Source organism: Trichosurus vulpecula, chromosome 8 (assembly GCF_011100635.1).
Source record: "Trichosurus vulpecula isolate mTriVul1 chromosome 8, mTriVul1.pri, whole genome shotgun sequence".
Lineage (NCBI taxonomy): Eukaryota > Metazoa > Chordata > Mammalia > Diprotodontia > Phalangeridae > Trichosurus > Trichosurus vulpecula.
In genome coordinates, this window is record NC_050580.1 from 196,534,168 (window position 1) to 196,549,659 (window position 15,492).

The 15,492-nt window shown below is 42.8% G+C and overlaps 1 protein-coding gene across 1 annotated transcript in view; it reads right to left on the reverse strand.

Moving 5' to 3' along the window:
• PLA2G4F (phospholipase A2 group IVF) overlaps positions 1-15,492 on the reverse strand; it is a 33,368-nt gene that overhangs the window by 11,537 nt on the left and 6,339 nt on the right. Inside the window, exons 6-12 of the mRNA XM_036736384.1 lie at positions 10,801-10,841; positions 9,929-9,971; positions 9,234-9,300; positions 8,415-8,566; positions 6,535-6,639; positions 5,704-5,741; positions 5,214-5,349 (exon numbers count right to left, since the gene is read on the reverse strand). Of these exons, the coding sequence (XP_036592279.1) occupies positions 5,214-5,349; positions 5,704-5,741; positions 6,535-6,639; positions 8,415-8,566; positions 9,234-9,300; positions 9,929-9,971; positions 10,801-10,841 (582 nt within the window). The remainder of the gene's footprint in view (positions 1-5,213; positions 5,350-5,703; positions 5,742-6,534; positions 6,640-8,414; positions 8,567-9,233; positions 9,301-9,928; positions 9,972-10,800; positions 10,842-15,492) is intronic.

Sequence of the window (15,492 nt, forward strand, 5' to 3'; positions counted from 1 at the left end):
AGGTACTATGCCAAGTACTGGAGACACAAAGACAAAAGGAAAATACCTGCCAGTGGAGGAGACCAAACTGCACAGTAGACACAAAATAAATTAAGGTAATTTGGGGAGGGAGAGCACCAATGTGGGGTGGAGGGGTAGAGGGAGTACAAGGGAAAGGCCTCGTGTCTGAAGATGATTTTTGAAGTGAATATTGAAGGAAACCAGTGATTCCAAGAAGCAGAGATAAGGAGGTAAAGATCATTCCAAGCACTGGGGACCACCAACGCAAAGACACAGAAATGAGAGATGGAGTAGCATGTGCGGACGGGGTGGAGTTGAGACCAAATCCAGAGTAGTTGAGGAAACAGAAATCCACAAGATTCCACCTTCCCTCTTCTACCCACCGAGAAAGTTCAATTAGGCTAAAAGCAATAAACAAAAACCCCACCAAGGCACTAAAACTGATTAAAAGAAACTTATGATTTGACCCACAGCCCTCCAGGACATTGTTCTACAAGTCTAGTTGGGGATAAAATGTTTCATTAGCAAGCCACAATTATGGGACCCAGTGTCAACCATGTCAGGGTGTTGTATATTTTTAGGGGGGGGGGGGAGGCAAATTTATTTTCCTACAGACAACCCCCTTCAAACTACTTAGGATTGCATTTACAACAAGAATTTATCCTCCAAATATTGATAGTAAAGGCAGTATTTGTCTTGATCTGCTCAGATCACAGTCACATCCTGCTACAACTATTTCTAAAGTTCTTTAGTCTATTTGTTCACTGCTATGTGATTCAAACCCAGATGGTTCCTTTTGTGCTAGAGGTTGCATGGATCTATAAAACAGAGAGACAAGCTCAACAGATTATCTCGGGAATAAACTCGGAAGGATGCCATATGATGCTATCTTAAAGCCAGAACCACCTGCATTACTTTTTGGTTTTGTTCAGTAGTATCCAGCTCTTTGTGACCCCATTTGGTGTTTTCATGACAAAGATAATGGAATGGTTTGCCATTTCCTTTTCTAGTTCATTTCACAGATGAGGAAACTGAGGCAAACAGGGTGAAGTGACTTGCCCAGGGTCACACAGCTAGTAAGTGTCTGAGGCCATATTTAAAGAATGAAGTCTCTGAAGATGGGTTTTCCTGACATTAAGCCCAGCACTTTATCCATATAGATTCTACTAAACCAAGCTCCATATTTTCAGCCAGTGATAAGCTTGGGTCACCTGAATAGGGCCACCCTGAGGCAGATTTTGGGAACAGTCTAGTAGTGGCATGCTGGGGACACTAAAATCAGTGTTATCACTTCATGACTGTGACAGCCATGTGGGACAGATAAAGTGGGACAGATTATGAGTATCTTGGTTTTATCTCTGGTTTGGGTAGGCATAAGGAGATGGAGTTGGGAAGTATGAGTTAAGTGACTTGCCCAGGGTCACTGTATTGGCAATCAGAATGGGCTCTTAGCACTTATTCAACCAAGTGCCCTTGAAGAGTTTGGCCTTTATTTCCTTGATTAAATTAGGAGTCCTTGATGACCTCCTTGCCTCAAGGGAAAGCCTAGTTTACATGGGTTCGAGTGACATGTTTGCGACATCAGAGGCTTTTAGACCACATGAGTTTAAGTCGCATTTTTGTGACGCTTTTAGGTCACGTGGGTGAGTCGCATGTGTGACTCACCTTTGACTGTGAACAAGATATATAAACCCAGAGGTTGGTTTTCTCTTTTGGAGCTCTGAGCCACAGCAGGAGTATTGCGTGACTCTGGGTCAGCCATTGTTATGAGCTCCCCAGCTTTGGAGAAAACTCAGATGTTGATGCTTCTCTGGTAACTGTATATTGTGATTTTGTCAGATGGAAATCTGTCTGTGGATTCATGTTTATTTGCTCTGTTTGTATTTGCTCTGAAGCTCAGGGTGCAGGCTTTCCCCCTGAGCTGAGTGAATAATATTTGTATGTTGGATTAAAGTAAGATTTTTAACCTCGTTAACACTACTTTCCTTAGTAAAGCAGATCACAAGAACCTGTGCTGGCAGCGTTTTTGTTGTTGGGCTTGTGTTGGTTTTTCACCCCCACAGCAGCTGCTAGCCAAATTGTTACAACAGTCACACAAGTACTAAGTGTCTGAGGCTAGATTTGAACTCAGGAAGATGAGTCTTTCTGATTTGAAGTCCAGGTGTATCTACTGCATCATCTAGCCTCACCTGTATTTATAGTTGGACTAAACTTCAAATTACTGCTCCTTTTTTTGATCTCATTATCTGGCTTTTCTTCTAACTGGACTCATCTTTTAACATTTTATTATTTGTTTTTTGCCTCCCCATCTCCCACCCTCCATTCATGCATATGTTCATCTGAGAAAACTTAAGTTCATACAGCTTCGGACAATAAATGCCTTTAAAAATTGAAATGTATACCGCTATTAGGTCTGTTTCCCAAGGTGGTCAGGGAAAAAGGAAAAGAACCTAGAACCAGGGGTGGGGAACCTACAGCCTTGAAGTCACATGTGGCCTTCTAGGTCCTTGGGTACAACCTTTTGACTGAGTCCAAGTTTCACAGAACAAATCCTTTTATTGAGGGGATTTGTTCTGTGAAGTTTGGATTCAGTCAAAGAGCCCCACTTGAGGACCTAGAGGGCCCCATGTGGCCCTGAGGCTACAGGCTCCTCACCCCTGAAGATGTTCTAAAATATATATAGAAGCTCTTTCTGTGGTGGCAAATTACTGGAAATTGAGGGAATGCCCATCAGTTGAAGAATGGTTTAAATTGTAGTATATGATGGTGATGGAATAATGCTGGGATGTGCAGGTTGATTTTAGAAAAACATAGACTTGCTTGCAGGAAATAATGAAGAGTGAAATGAGCAGAACCAAAGAATTATTGGATACAGTGACAGCAAAGAATGACTGTAAATGACTAAGCTACTCTGAGTATTGTAAATATTCAAATCGACTACAAAAGACCTATGAAGGAAGATGCTATCCACTTCCAGAGAAAGAACTGATAATTGATCCGAGAAATGCAAATCAAAATAACTCTCAGGTACCACATCTCTCCTGTCAGACTGGCTAACATGACAGAACAGGAAAGTGATAAATGCTGGAGAGGACGTGGGGAAAATTAGAACACTGTTACATTGTTGGTGGAGTTGTGAACTGATCCAGCCATCCTGGAGAGCAATTTGGAACTATGCCCAAAGGGCTATAAAAATGTGCATACCCTTTGACCCAGCCCATTTCTAGGGCTATATCCCAAAGAAATCATACAAGTGGGAAATACACCCATATGTACAAAAATCTTTCTAGCAGCTCTTTTTGTGGTGGCAAAGAATTGGAAATCAAGGGGATGCCCAACAATTGGGGAACGACTAAACAAATTGTGACATATGAATGTAATGGAATACTATTGTGCTATGAGAAATGAGGAGCAGATGGACTTCATTACAACCTGGAATGTCTTATATGAACTGATGCTGAGTGAGGGGAGCAGAATCAGGAGATCATTATACACGATTACAGACACATGGTATCTGTAAGGACTAACTTTGATAGACTTGACTCCTCTCATCAACGCAAGGTTCAAAGACAGCTCCAAAAGACTCATGATGGAAAAAGCTATGCACATCCAGAGGAAAAATTACGGAGTCTGAATGTATATTGAGGTAAACTTTTTGCTCTCTCTTTTTCTTTCCTTTTTTGGTTTCATTTCTCTTTCTCATATTCATTCCATTGGTTATAATTCTTCCTTACAACTGAACTATTATGTAAATAAGGTCAGTGTGAAGGTATATGTAGAACCTACATTGTATTACATGCGATTTGGGGCAGGGAGGAGAGGGAGGGAGAGAAAATTTGGAACCCAAAAACTTGTGGAACTGTTATAAAATAAAAATAAAAAATTAATTTATTACTAAAAAATGAAAAACAAGAAAGAACTGATAAGTAGAAGTATGCATAGTATGGTTTTACATATGTACATACATACATGTATACATGTGTGTATGAAATGATGGCCTTCTTTAGTACAGGATGGGGAGGGAGTAAGGGAGACTTCTGTTAGAAATGAATGCTTCTCTCTTGTATTTAATAACTAATTATTGTATTAGGATCAAGATTTTTCCCCTTTTCTATTTCTTCATCCAAAAACCAACCAGTGTGGGAACTCTCTTAAAGATTTACCCAGGCCAAGATCTAATCAGACAGTAAAAGAAATTCTAAGTTTGGGCTAATAGGTCTAGCATTCCAGCTCATTGTGTTTGCTCAGACAGGTCTGGGAAAATGCTGATTCTCCTGTTCGGCAAGACAGGTGCTTACAGAAATTGATGTTTCTTTGGCCAAGATTTGGGTGATCTAAGTCATATACCCCAAGACATTCATTTTAATATAGCTTACCTCCCCCATTGGGTTATCCAATCAGAGTTGATTGCCACCCCTCAGGAATACCCACTCTTTGAAGGGTATAGGAACTGTAAGCCTGCCACCATGATGGTCTTTGTTCTAAGAGCAATAGCCAAATGACCATCCTTTTCTTAATAATGTTCTGACTTTATTAATAAAATGATTAAATTAACCAGAAACTGTCTTTTGAACCTTTTTAATCATCACAGGAATTTAAAATGTAACAAAAACCAAACAATTTTTAAAAGATTAAAAAGAATTAAAACTGTTGTAAGAGAACACTTGCCCAAGGTTCAGATTATTTTTTTAAATGGAGCATGAATATTATGTGACCCACACCTTCATTCTAACTTAGTCATGAGATTAAAACCATTCCTCACTATTCAAACATATGTCAAAGATTACATCTGAGGGGAAGGGAGACAGATGCCAGGTTGTCTCATATCAAATAAAACCACATTACAGTAGCAGCATCTATTCTTGTTTAAACCTTCCATTACTAGAGATTTTAAGGTCATGATATACTTTCCAACTCCAGGCATTTTCACTGGATGTCCCCTCTGCCTTGAATGCTCTTTTGCTCTTCATTTTGGCCTCCTGGCTTCCCTGATGTCTTTCAAATCCCAACTAAAATCCTACCTTCTACAGGAAGCCTTCCTAATCCTCCTTAATGTCGGTGCCTTCCCTTTGTGGATTATTTCCATTTACTCTGTATATAATTTGTGCCTAGTTGTTTGCGTGTTAAACTAAGGCACTGTGCAAAGCACCAGGGATACGAGGAGAAGGCAGTCACCAGAAGGTAATAAGGTCCCACTGACCCTGTGGTCATACCTGATCATTCTGGGGGGCTTCATTCAATTCCAGCACCTTCTGTAGAGCCTTCGACACCACCCGCTTCCTCTTGTTCAGGAACATTTGCTCCCCTTTGCACAGGTCAAAACCAAGGCGAAGATCAAGATCCCTGGAACTGCCCTCCACGGGAGAAGATATGTGGGAATGCATACCAAGCCAGGAGGGCAAAGTGAGGCCTCTCTTTGTCCAGAGGACCCCCTCTCTATAGAAACAGCTCCAATCTAGGCCCAGATCTGCCGTTTCCCATAGTCAGAGCCCAAGGGGAACCCAGGAAGCAAAGAGATTTCCCAACCAATCAAACATCATGGGCCTGTGTTGCACAGCCTGGACTCAGTAGAGAGGGGGAGGGAATAGCAAAGGGAACAGGGCGGTTGATGGAGACAGGAGAGTTCAGAGGGATGGCCCAGTGTCCTGCCTGGGGACTCAACCCTGGACAGCTGTTGCCCATCTTCCCCTGGAGTCACCTCACCTTACTTCTGCCTTGAGGCTCAAATTCAGCTCAAACCCCTGAAACAGAAGACAGACCTGATCTTGAGCACCTGGCTCATGTCTACATACCCATCTCCTAGAGAAATTGTGCCCCACCAACTACTGCAATCTTCACTCCTCTCTCTGCAATACCAGCCCCCAATGCCAGAACTCATTTCTAGAGTAACTCTTGGGATCATAGACTTAGGGTTCGAGGCAGCTAGGTGGAACCATGGAAAGAGCACTGGACCTGGAGTCAGGAGAATCTGAGTTCACATTCTGCCTCAGACATTTACCTTCTTTTTTTAACCTCTCTGCCTCAGTTTCCTCATCTGTCAAACAGAGATAATAATACCTCCCAGGGTTGTTGTGAGGTTAAAATGAGATAAAATTTGCAAACTGCTTTGCAAGCCTTAAAGTGCTATATAAAAGCTAACTATTAGTTGGCAGGGACCTTGGAGAGGTCATTTAGTCTAGTCCCTTAATTTTACAATATTAGGAACTGAGTCTCAGAGAAATTAAGTATCTTGCCCAGGGTCACATAGTATATGTTAGAAAATGGGATTTGAATCCAGGTGGATCCAGAGTCAGTACTGGTTCTACCCAGAGGGTGTCTAGGCTGTCACATTTTGCCACACCTTCTTTCCACCTGCCTTTACAGTTAGCACTGCCCAGGCAAGATGATAGATCCTAAGAAGTGCTTCTCATCCTCCTGGGCCTGAACTCTACACAGGCTGCCCTCAGGCTCCATCTTGGCAATTCAGGGGACATGCAGAGATGATGAGATTTGCAGAATCTGGGGCACCTTGGACCCCAGATGTTAGAATTTTACCTCTCCCAGAGTCACCAAATGTTGCACTTCCTGGCCCAGGGGCAATGAGGAAAGGGGTATCTCCTCTCTACCCAGTATCCTGGTTTGGGTCTCCAGTTCAGGATTCTAGGGGAAACGGAAACAACCACGAGAGATGGTTTAGGACGGAACAGAAGCTGAAGGCAGAGACTATCAGGGGCCCCAAGAAAAGGTTGCCCCAGATTGGAAGCTCTTGAATAGTGCAGTTTTTGTTTGTTTGTTTGTCCAGATCTATGATTTCACTGGTGTGGGCACCTCCTGGTGAACTCGTTATATTTTCCCCCAAATCCTCCTTTCTTTCAAACTTCCCTTTTGCTATGAACATGGGCAACAGCTGTCCAGGGTTGAGTCCCCAGGCAGGACACTGGGCCATCCCTCTGAACTCTCCTGTCTCCATCAACCGCCCTGTTCCCTTCCTGTCACTCAGGTACCATCCTTGGCTCTCCTCACTCTCTCTCACTACTACCCCCCAGATCCAACCCATGGTCAACACCTGTCACTTTTACCTTCCTACCATATCTCTCCTATGTGACTCATTCTCCTCTGACCCTGCCCTCCATTATCTCATACCTGCACTATTGCAATAGCCAGCTGGTGGGTCTCTTACCACAAATCTCCCTCCTTCTGTCTAACCTCCACTCAGCTGTCAAAGTGATCTGCCCAAAACATAAGTCTGACATGCCATCCCCCCTATTCAATAAACTCTAGCAGCTTCCCTTCCACCTCCAGGATCAAATAGAAAATTTTCTGTTTGGCATTCAAAGCCCTTTTTAACGTGCTCCCCTCCTACTTTTCCAGTTTTATTACATCTTACCTAGCTCCAAGTACTTTGTGATCCAGCAACAATGGCTTTCTTTCTGTTTCTCAAACAAGAAACTCTATCTCCTGATTGTCTTTTCAATGGCTATCCACCATGCCTGGAATTCTCTCCCTCGTGGCTTCCTTCCGGTCCCAGCTAAGATCCTACCTTTTATAGGCAGCTTATCCCAGTCCCCCTTAATTCTAGCACCTTCTCTCTGTTGATTGTCTCAAATCCATCCTGTACATATCTTGTTTGTATACAATTGTTTCCAAGATTTCTCCCCCATTAGACTGTGAGTTCCCAGACAGCAAGGAAAGTTTTTTCCCTTTCTTTGTATCTCTAGTACTTAACACAGGACCTAGCCCACAGTGGGCACTTAATAAATGTTTGTTCACTGACTAAATGGATGAGGAAATTTCTTCTCCCCATGCAGGTCAGCAATTTGTCTTGGATCAAGAGTTCTTAACCATTTTCATGTCACGGACCCCTTTGGCAGTCTGGTGTCCCAACTCCATGAGAGAAATGATTATTAATAACCAATGATTTGGTTTTTCCTATAGTCCTCATTTCAAGTCCTGTTCCAAGGGCATATAGCTTACTTCTCTCTGTAAAGTCCACTTCTCATTAATTGTTAACCAATCAGTGTTGATTGCCACCCTCAGAACAGCCCTGTTCCAAGGGCATATAGGCTGTGAGCCTGACACAATAATTATCTTTGGCATTCAAGAGTACCATAGATCTTTTGTTTTGTTAATAAAATGAGTAATTATCCAGTAACTGTGTTTCTAGTACTTTTTAAATGCCACCCTCTTCTGGCTTATGTTACTTTTACTACCATCAATAACTGCTCTCATTGAACACTTATGGCATACTGCCCTCCCCACCCCCCATCCCCAGAGCCTAGTACATAGCAAATACTAAAAAATTTGTCAATTCCTTCCCTCCATCAGAAAAAATTATGGAGAGTTTGCCATCCTGAAATGTTAAATATATAAAGACATCAATCAACATAGGGAAATAGAGGCACACAGGGCCATCAAAAGTCATGGGCCTTCCTCACCTGCTGCAAAACTATGTTCAGCTTGGATTGCAGGATAGGGTTCACATGAAAGATGAAGGTGTTTGGAGAGCCCTCCTCTTGAGGTGGATATTTGGGAAAGGACTGTGTCTTCTCATAGGCCCCAGGTACTGACACTTGCATCACTCTATTGCCTGAGATCAAAGGGCCAAGGAGAAAAGGCTCAGGGGGTAATCCCAAAGACATCAAGTACTCCACAGCTAACTCCTGTTCTCTGGTCTCATAGCCCTGGGCTGATGGCACTCCCCCTGTTCCATCTTGGATTCCTGCCACTTGGCCAAGGCTAGAATACAGGAATCCACAGGAAATTAGAATGATGGAAGGGGAAGGTGATATATGACAGACGAAGTTAAATGGGGGGGGAGGAAAGAGTGGGGAGGTAGACAAAGTATGGGATCATAGATTTAGAGCTGGCAGGGACCTTGGTGGCCAACCCCCCTCATTTGCCAATAAAGAAACAGGCTGAGAGAGATTAGGTGACTTGCCCAGTCACACAGCTAGTATATGTCTCAGGAAAGATTCAAACTCAGGTCTTTCTGACTGCAAGTCAAGTATCCTGTCCACAAGGTCATGCTGACTCTCTCACAGATATTGGAAGGGAAAGAGAAAGCTTCCCACCCTCTTCCTCCCAGTCTCTCTCAGGGCCATCAACTTAGATCTTCTTATATAAAAAAAGGTTGAGATTGGCAAATCCTCCAAGAAATTCCCCTTCTATCTCAGTTCCTTGAAAACCAGACCACTGAAGGCCTTAACCCTATCCAAGGAGAAAGTAAGAAACCAAAAGCAGCCAGAGAAACTCACCACCTTCCTGCCACAGGGCAATAGCCTTTTCTTCTATGGTGCCCTGGATTCTCAGACAGGGATGGGCCTATAGATAAGGAGAAGACCAGAGAGATCATAGACTGGGCAGGTGGGCTGGAGAGGCCCCTCTCAAAGCAGCTTTTAGTAGTCCCTTCACTCCTACTCAGGACTGGACGCTCAGGACTCATACTCTGCTCCTCACCTGAACAGGGTCTCCTGACCCAGTCCTTCAGGATTCCCAGTCAGCCTCCCCCAAGTTTCTAAGAGGAGCTCATTTGAAACCTGGCCTAGGGATATAGTGAATGTTGCCAGAATTTCAGAACCCTGGGAAACCCTAGGAAGCCAGTCCTATGAAAGAGCCAGATGGGCCAAAGTCTGCAGGTAGGGAAGAGGCTAGCTAACACCGGAAGCCTTTTCAGAGTAGGGACAGAGAGGAGAAACTGATAAGGAGAAATGCCGTTCTTTGTAATTCCTTTTGCCATCACAGAAGCCCAGGAATCTGGAAGCTGAGTTGCCTCCCATGATGTTACCAACAGCCTCCCCAAACCCTCTGAGGATGGTGTCATCATTCTACCACTCAGAGACAGCTTAGTCCTTGGTGATTAATATATAATGTATAAATGCATAATGAAGGATTAAATAGATGCCCATCTCCCAGCAATAGGATCTCCTCAAAACTACTCTTCCCGACTCACCACCAGGATCCCATTAGTAATAACTTCAGAGGCAGGCACATTTCTGCAGAGAACAAGGAACTTATGGAACTGTCTGCTACTCATCACAACCAAGTAGCAAGATAATCTTTGACAAGATTATCTTGCTACTACAACATCACACAAGCCCAGGGTGCTAGGTTCCCCATTTCCAAAGCTGGGATAAGAGCTGAGTTCAAACAGTGGCATGCCAGGGGTGAGGGAAAAAGCAAAGTCTTGGTTAGTCCTGATTTAGGGCCCCAGGAGTTCAGGGTGTTTTTGAGAATTAGGTCTGTGGACCCTAGGGTAGGAGTGAAGTCCTATTCAGTTCAGCACACAAAGCAGTAACTAGGATAGTGCCACTGGGCTTTTTCCCAGGATGCTGATGCACAAAGGAGCTGGTTCCCTCCCTTTATAATGGTTATCCATCCAGTGTGAGGGAGACTCCAGGTCCCTTGAATGTGGATCCCTCAACACTGGGAAAAGGGCTATACTTCTTTGGATTTTTTTTTCCATTCAGTTAGAAAGAGGTGCAGATAGCTCCCAGGAAGCCAGGGGACAAGCAGTGGATTGAGAAATGGTTCTCTGACTATAAACTACCCATAGAGAAGGGGCATATCAGATTCCCAGCTGCTCTGACGTGGGGGTCATTCTTCTATGCACCACGATCAGATGACATAGGGCAACTCTCATACATTCCTGGGAATCAGTCCCCTGGACCACAATCCTGCTCCCTCCCATCTGTACTGAATTTGCCTCAGGTGCCAGAATTCCTAGATTTGCACAGAATGACCCTAAGGCTCGTGTCCTCTATGATAGTGAATAGCTATGGGCTAAGTCTGAGAGCAGCACAGACAGGATCCTGCAGAACTTACCCTTTTTCCAGGAGAAATTCCACTTGCAGTTCCTGTTTGTCCTGCAAGGAGGTAAATGAGCATAGTTAACCAGTTCAGCCCTTAGATCCCCTGGCTTTTTGACCTATCCCTCTCCAAACTCCAGGCATGGACTACACTCACCCAGGTACTAATGGAAATGGACAGAACTACCACCCAATCAACAAAATTGAATATTTCAGAGTCTTGGTGCCAAAGAAGAGATATAAGAAGACACTTCTCCTCATTCTTTTACAAAGGTCCAGGGTGTGGAACATTGCACAGAACATCTGATTTCTTTTTATGTACTGCTTTCTTGAATTTTTTTCTTCATCTTTTTTTTTAACATTTCTTTTGTTATAAGGAATGGATCTTTGGGAAGGGGGAGACACACAGGGAATTCTAGGTGGTACGTAAACAAAAGATAATCAATAAAAATCTATTTTTTTTAAAGTAGACTAAACTTTTTTTGCCTGTAATCCTTCACCTCTCAACCCCTTGCAACATGGCTTCTGATCTCCACCATTTGAGTGAAATTGCTCTCTCCAAATCACCAATCATCTTCTTTATTGCTAAATCCAGTAACCTTTTCTCAGGCCTCTTCTGGACTTCCCTTGACTTTGCTGACCACCCGCATACTTTTCTCTCCTCCTTGAGTTTGTGTAATGCATTTCCCACCTAGTTCTCCTCTTTCCAGCCTGAATGTTACTTTTCAGTCTCTTCTACTGGACCATCAGCCATATCCTGTTTATATATAATTGTACCCCAGAACTGGCCTGGGCTTCTCACTTCTATCATAACACACTCTCGATGCTCTTTTGAGCTCCCATGGTTACAACGATCATCGCTCTGCAGATGACTCTCAAATCAACATATGTAGCCTTCATTTCTCTCCTATGATCAAGTCCTACATCTCCAGCTATCTGCTGGACACTAGCAGGATGTAACATAGGCATCTCAAATTCAACATGGAACTCATTATCATTCAACTCACTGTCTTTCCCCTGGAACCCACCCCTCTTCCCAACCCCTCTATTTCTATCAAGGGCATCATCATCTTTCCAGTCATCCAGGTTTGAAATCTCCTCTCTCTTACCTCTCACATTAAATCAGTTGCCAAATCTTGTGGATTCCATCTCCATGACCTCTATCTCTTTTTTTCTTATTTCTTCACTCATACAATCACCCACCTTAATTCAGAACCTCATTATCTATCACTGGACAGCTACAATAACCTCCTAATTGGTCTCCCTCCCTCCACACTTTCCCCTTCCTCTCTAATCTGTTACCCGTAAAATTGCCAAAATGGCATTCCTCAAGCAATTTTTTTGATGTGTTGATGTTTTGCTGACTTGTTTTCTCTTCTTCCTCTTTTTCTTTAAAAAATATCTTGGTTGCAATGGCAAGTACAAAAGCGAGAGTCTATGGAAGATTATGCCCATTTGTGCATGAAACAATGAGAATGCTTCCAGTTCTAGCTCCCTATTATTTTGTTACTCTACATTAAAATGCTATTTTTTAAAAAGCATTTTAATTGCTATTTTCTAAAAAGCACTTTTTAAATCGCTATTTTTAAGAAGCATTAAAATTTCCAAAGGACTCATGATGGAAAATGCCATCCACATCCAGAGAAAGAACTATGGAATCAGAATGCAGAGCAAAGCAGACTCTTTTCTCTTTAGTTTAGTTTAGTTTTGTTTTCTTCATCACGGCTTCTCCCATTCGTTGTAGTTCTTCTTGCAACACGACTAACGTGAAAATGTGTTTAATAGGAATGTATGTGTAGAGCCCATTTCATACTACATGCTGTCTTGGCAAGGCAGGGGGAGAAAATTCAAAAACTTATGGAAGTGAATGTTGAAAACTGAAAATAAATTAAATATTTTTTAAAGCATTAAAACCCACTATTTTTAAAATTGCTATTTTTAAAAGGCATTTATTACTATTTTTTAAAAAAATAAGGCATTTTTTTTTTAAATAAAGTGTTGGTGGCTCTTTCTTGCCTTGAGGATAAAATAGAAACTCCTGTTTTGCATTTAAAGCCCTTCGCAGTCTGGCTCTGCCCTATCTTTCCAAACTGATTTCATGTTACACACACATGCCCAATACACACAGACAGACAGACACACAGACACACAGACACACACACACACACACACACACACACACTTATTTAGGTTCTGGCCAAATTGACCTACTTATTACTTCCTGGATATTAACAGTCCATCACTCTCCTCTCAGCTTTGGCCTGGAACTCTTTCCTTCCTCACCTCTGCTGCCTCTTGGAACCCTAGCTCAGGCTCCATTCAAAGCTCAGCTCAAGTAATCCCTCCTACATGGGTCTCCCAGTTCTTAGTGCAAAAAGAAAATCACTTTGTACTTTGTATATATTTATTCTTGATTTATTTATGTACATATTATTTCTTTTTAATACAATGTAAGCTCCCTCCAGCTCAGGAACTCCCTTCATTTTTTACTTTGCCTCATATAGTGCCTGGTACAGGGTAGGTGCTTAATAAATGCTTCTTCCAATCTTCTAGTTCATCAATTCTCACTCTCCCTCCACCACCCACAGGAAGGATTGCACTTTAAAAATTGTTTTCATAATATTTTATTTTCCCCAATTACATATAAAAATAATTTTTAACATTTTTTTAAAATTTTTGTTCCAAATTCTATCCCTCCCTCCCCACCCCCCACCCCAGACTTACTGTCAATCTGATGTAGGTTATATGGGTGCTGAATGACTGCACTTTAGATCTCACCAACACTCAGAACTGGGCCACTGACATGATCCTGAACTAGGAAGTTACCCTTTCTGATCCTCATCTCTGCTATTCTCCCATCACTCCATGCCCTCTGCCCTCCCTCCTCCTAAATCTAGAGCTGGGACAGACCTCTTTCATTTTGCAGATGAAGAAATTGAGGGAGATTAAGTGATTGGCCTACAGTCATACAGGTTGCATAAGTCAGAGATTTGAACCCAGATCTTTTGACTTGGAGTCACCCTGACTCCTGAAACAGAAAGGTGGCTTCTTCCCCATTTTCTCAGTAAAACTCTGGCTTCTGATTTCTTCTTTCCACAGTCATAGGATCCCAGACTTAAAGTAGAGATAAACCTTTGAGATCCTCAGGTCCAACCCCCTCCTTTTATAGATGAGGCCCAGAGATGTCTTGCCTCTCTAACTTAGCAGTTCAACTATACACTGCTCCCCATCGCTTTGACTCCACAGCCCCATCACCATTCATACTCCACTGAATGCTCAACCCTGGGTCGTCGTCTGGCTCATACCACCTTCCTCCTAAGCTACTACACAGTGGAGGAGGAAATCTCACCACTGTCCCCGCTGTCCACTACAACTTCATGTTATGTAATATTATTTGGGTCTTTACATGGGCTCTACAAATTTAATCCTCCTGGTTGACTATTCCATTGCACCTCCCCGCCTCAACAGCTCTTCAGTACCTTCTTTTCTCTCCAGGTTCTAAAAGTTCTTCCACTTTCCTGTGTCTGAATAGTTATGCTCATTTCCTGCTTTACTGAGAAAAAGAAATCATATATTATCAACTGATTTCTTCTTCCCTACTCTGGACCACAAATCCCTTTTATAACCTCACCCCATCCTGTAAGGATAAGGTGGTCCTTTCTCCTTGCCAAAGCCAAGTCCTTCTCCCTGCACCCTCAATTCAGCTTCTCCCTGAGAGCTTGCCCCATCAATTTCTCCCTCTCTGTTTCTCATCTTCAGTTTCTCCCCTTCTGGCTTTTTCCCTGTTACCTACAACATACTCCTATCTACCCTGCTCCTAAAAAAAAAAAACCCCTTCATTTGTCCCTGCTATACCCTCTACTTATCATCCTATACTTTCTTTTTTGTTGTTCAGTCATTTCAGTCATGGCTGACTCTTTGTGACCCCATCTGGGATTTTCTTGGCAAAGATACTGGAGTGATTTGTCATCTCCTTCTCCCGCTCAAAATGAGTTCCCTGAACTCAACAGATAAGGAAACTGAGACCAACAGGGTTAAGAGACTTGCCCGGGATCACACAGCTAGTAAGTGTTTGAGGCCAAATTTAAACACAAGAAGATGAATCTTCCTGACTTCCAGGCCTGGAACTCTATCCACTGCGAAGTCTAGCCGTCCTTCATTTCACAGATGAGGAAACTTTGAAGCCCAAGAGCCCAAGGTCACACACAGGTAGTAAGTAACTGAGGCAGGATTTGAACTCATATCCTCCAACTCCAAATTTAATAGCACATTCCAGTGCATCACACTGCCTGTTTCACACACTCTAGGCCCTTTCTCTACATAGGTTAAAAGTCCATAAGACGGCAGTCAGAGTCTTACCTTGAAAGCCCTCTTTCTGTTGCCTTTCTAGGACCCAAATACTAGTAGTAAGATCTTGATGCAAAACTGATCATCAGGACTCATCTCTGGCTTCTGTAGATGAGGACAACTTACTTGGACTAAGTAAGCCTGGATAGGAGATGACCTAGTTCTTCCAGAGGGCAGAATTAGGAGCAGGAGGGACAATTTGCAAAGAGGAACATCTGGTGGGCTTGATGCAAAGAACACTCAAATCTCTTACCTAATCTTCTTTCCCCTCCTGAAGTCCCACATAGCCAGATGTCTTCGAGTTAGCTCTTTGGTGTCCCCACAGGTCGACACGTCCAGATGGAACTCTTAATCTTTCCCC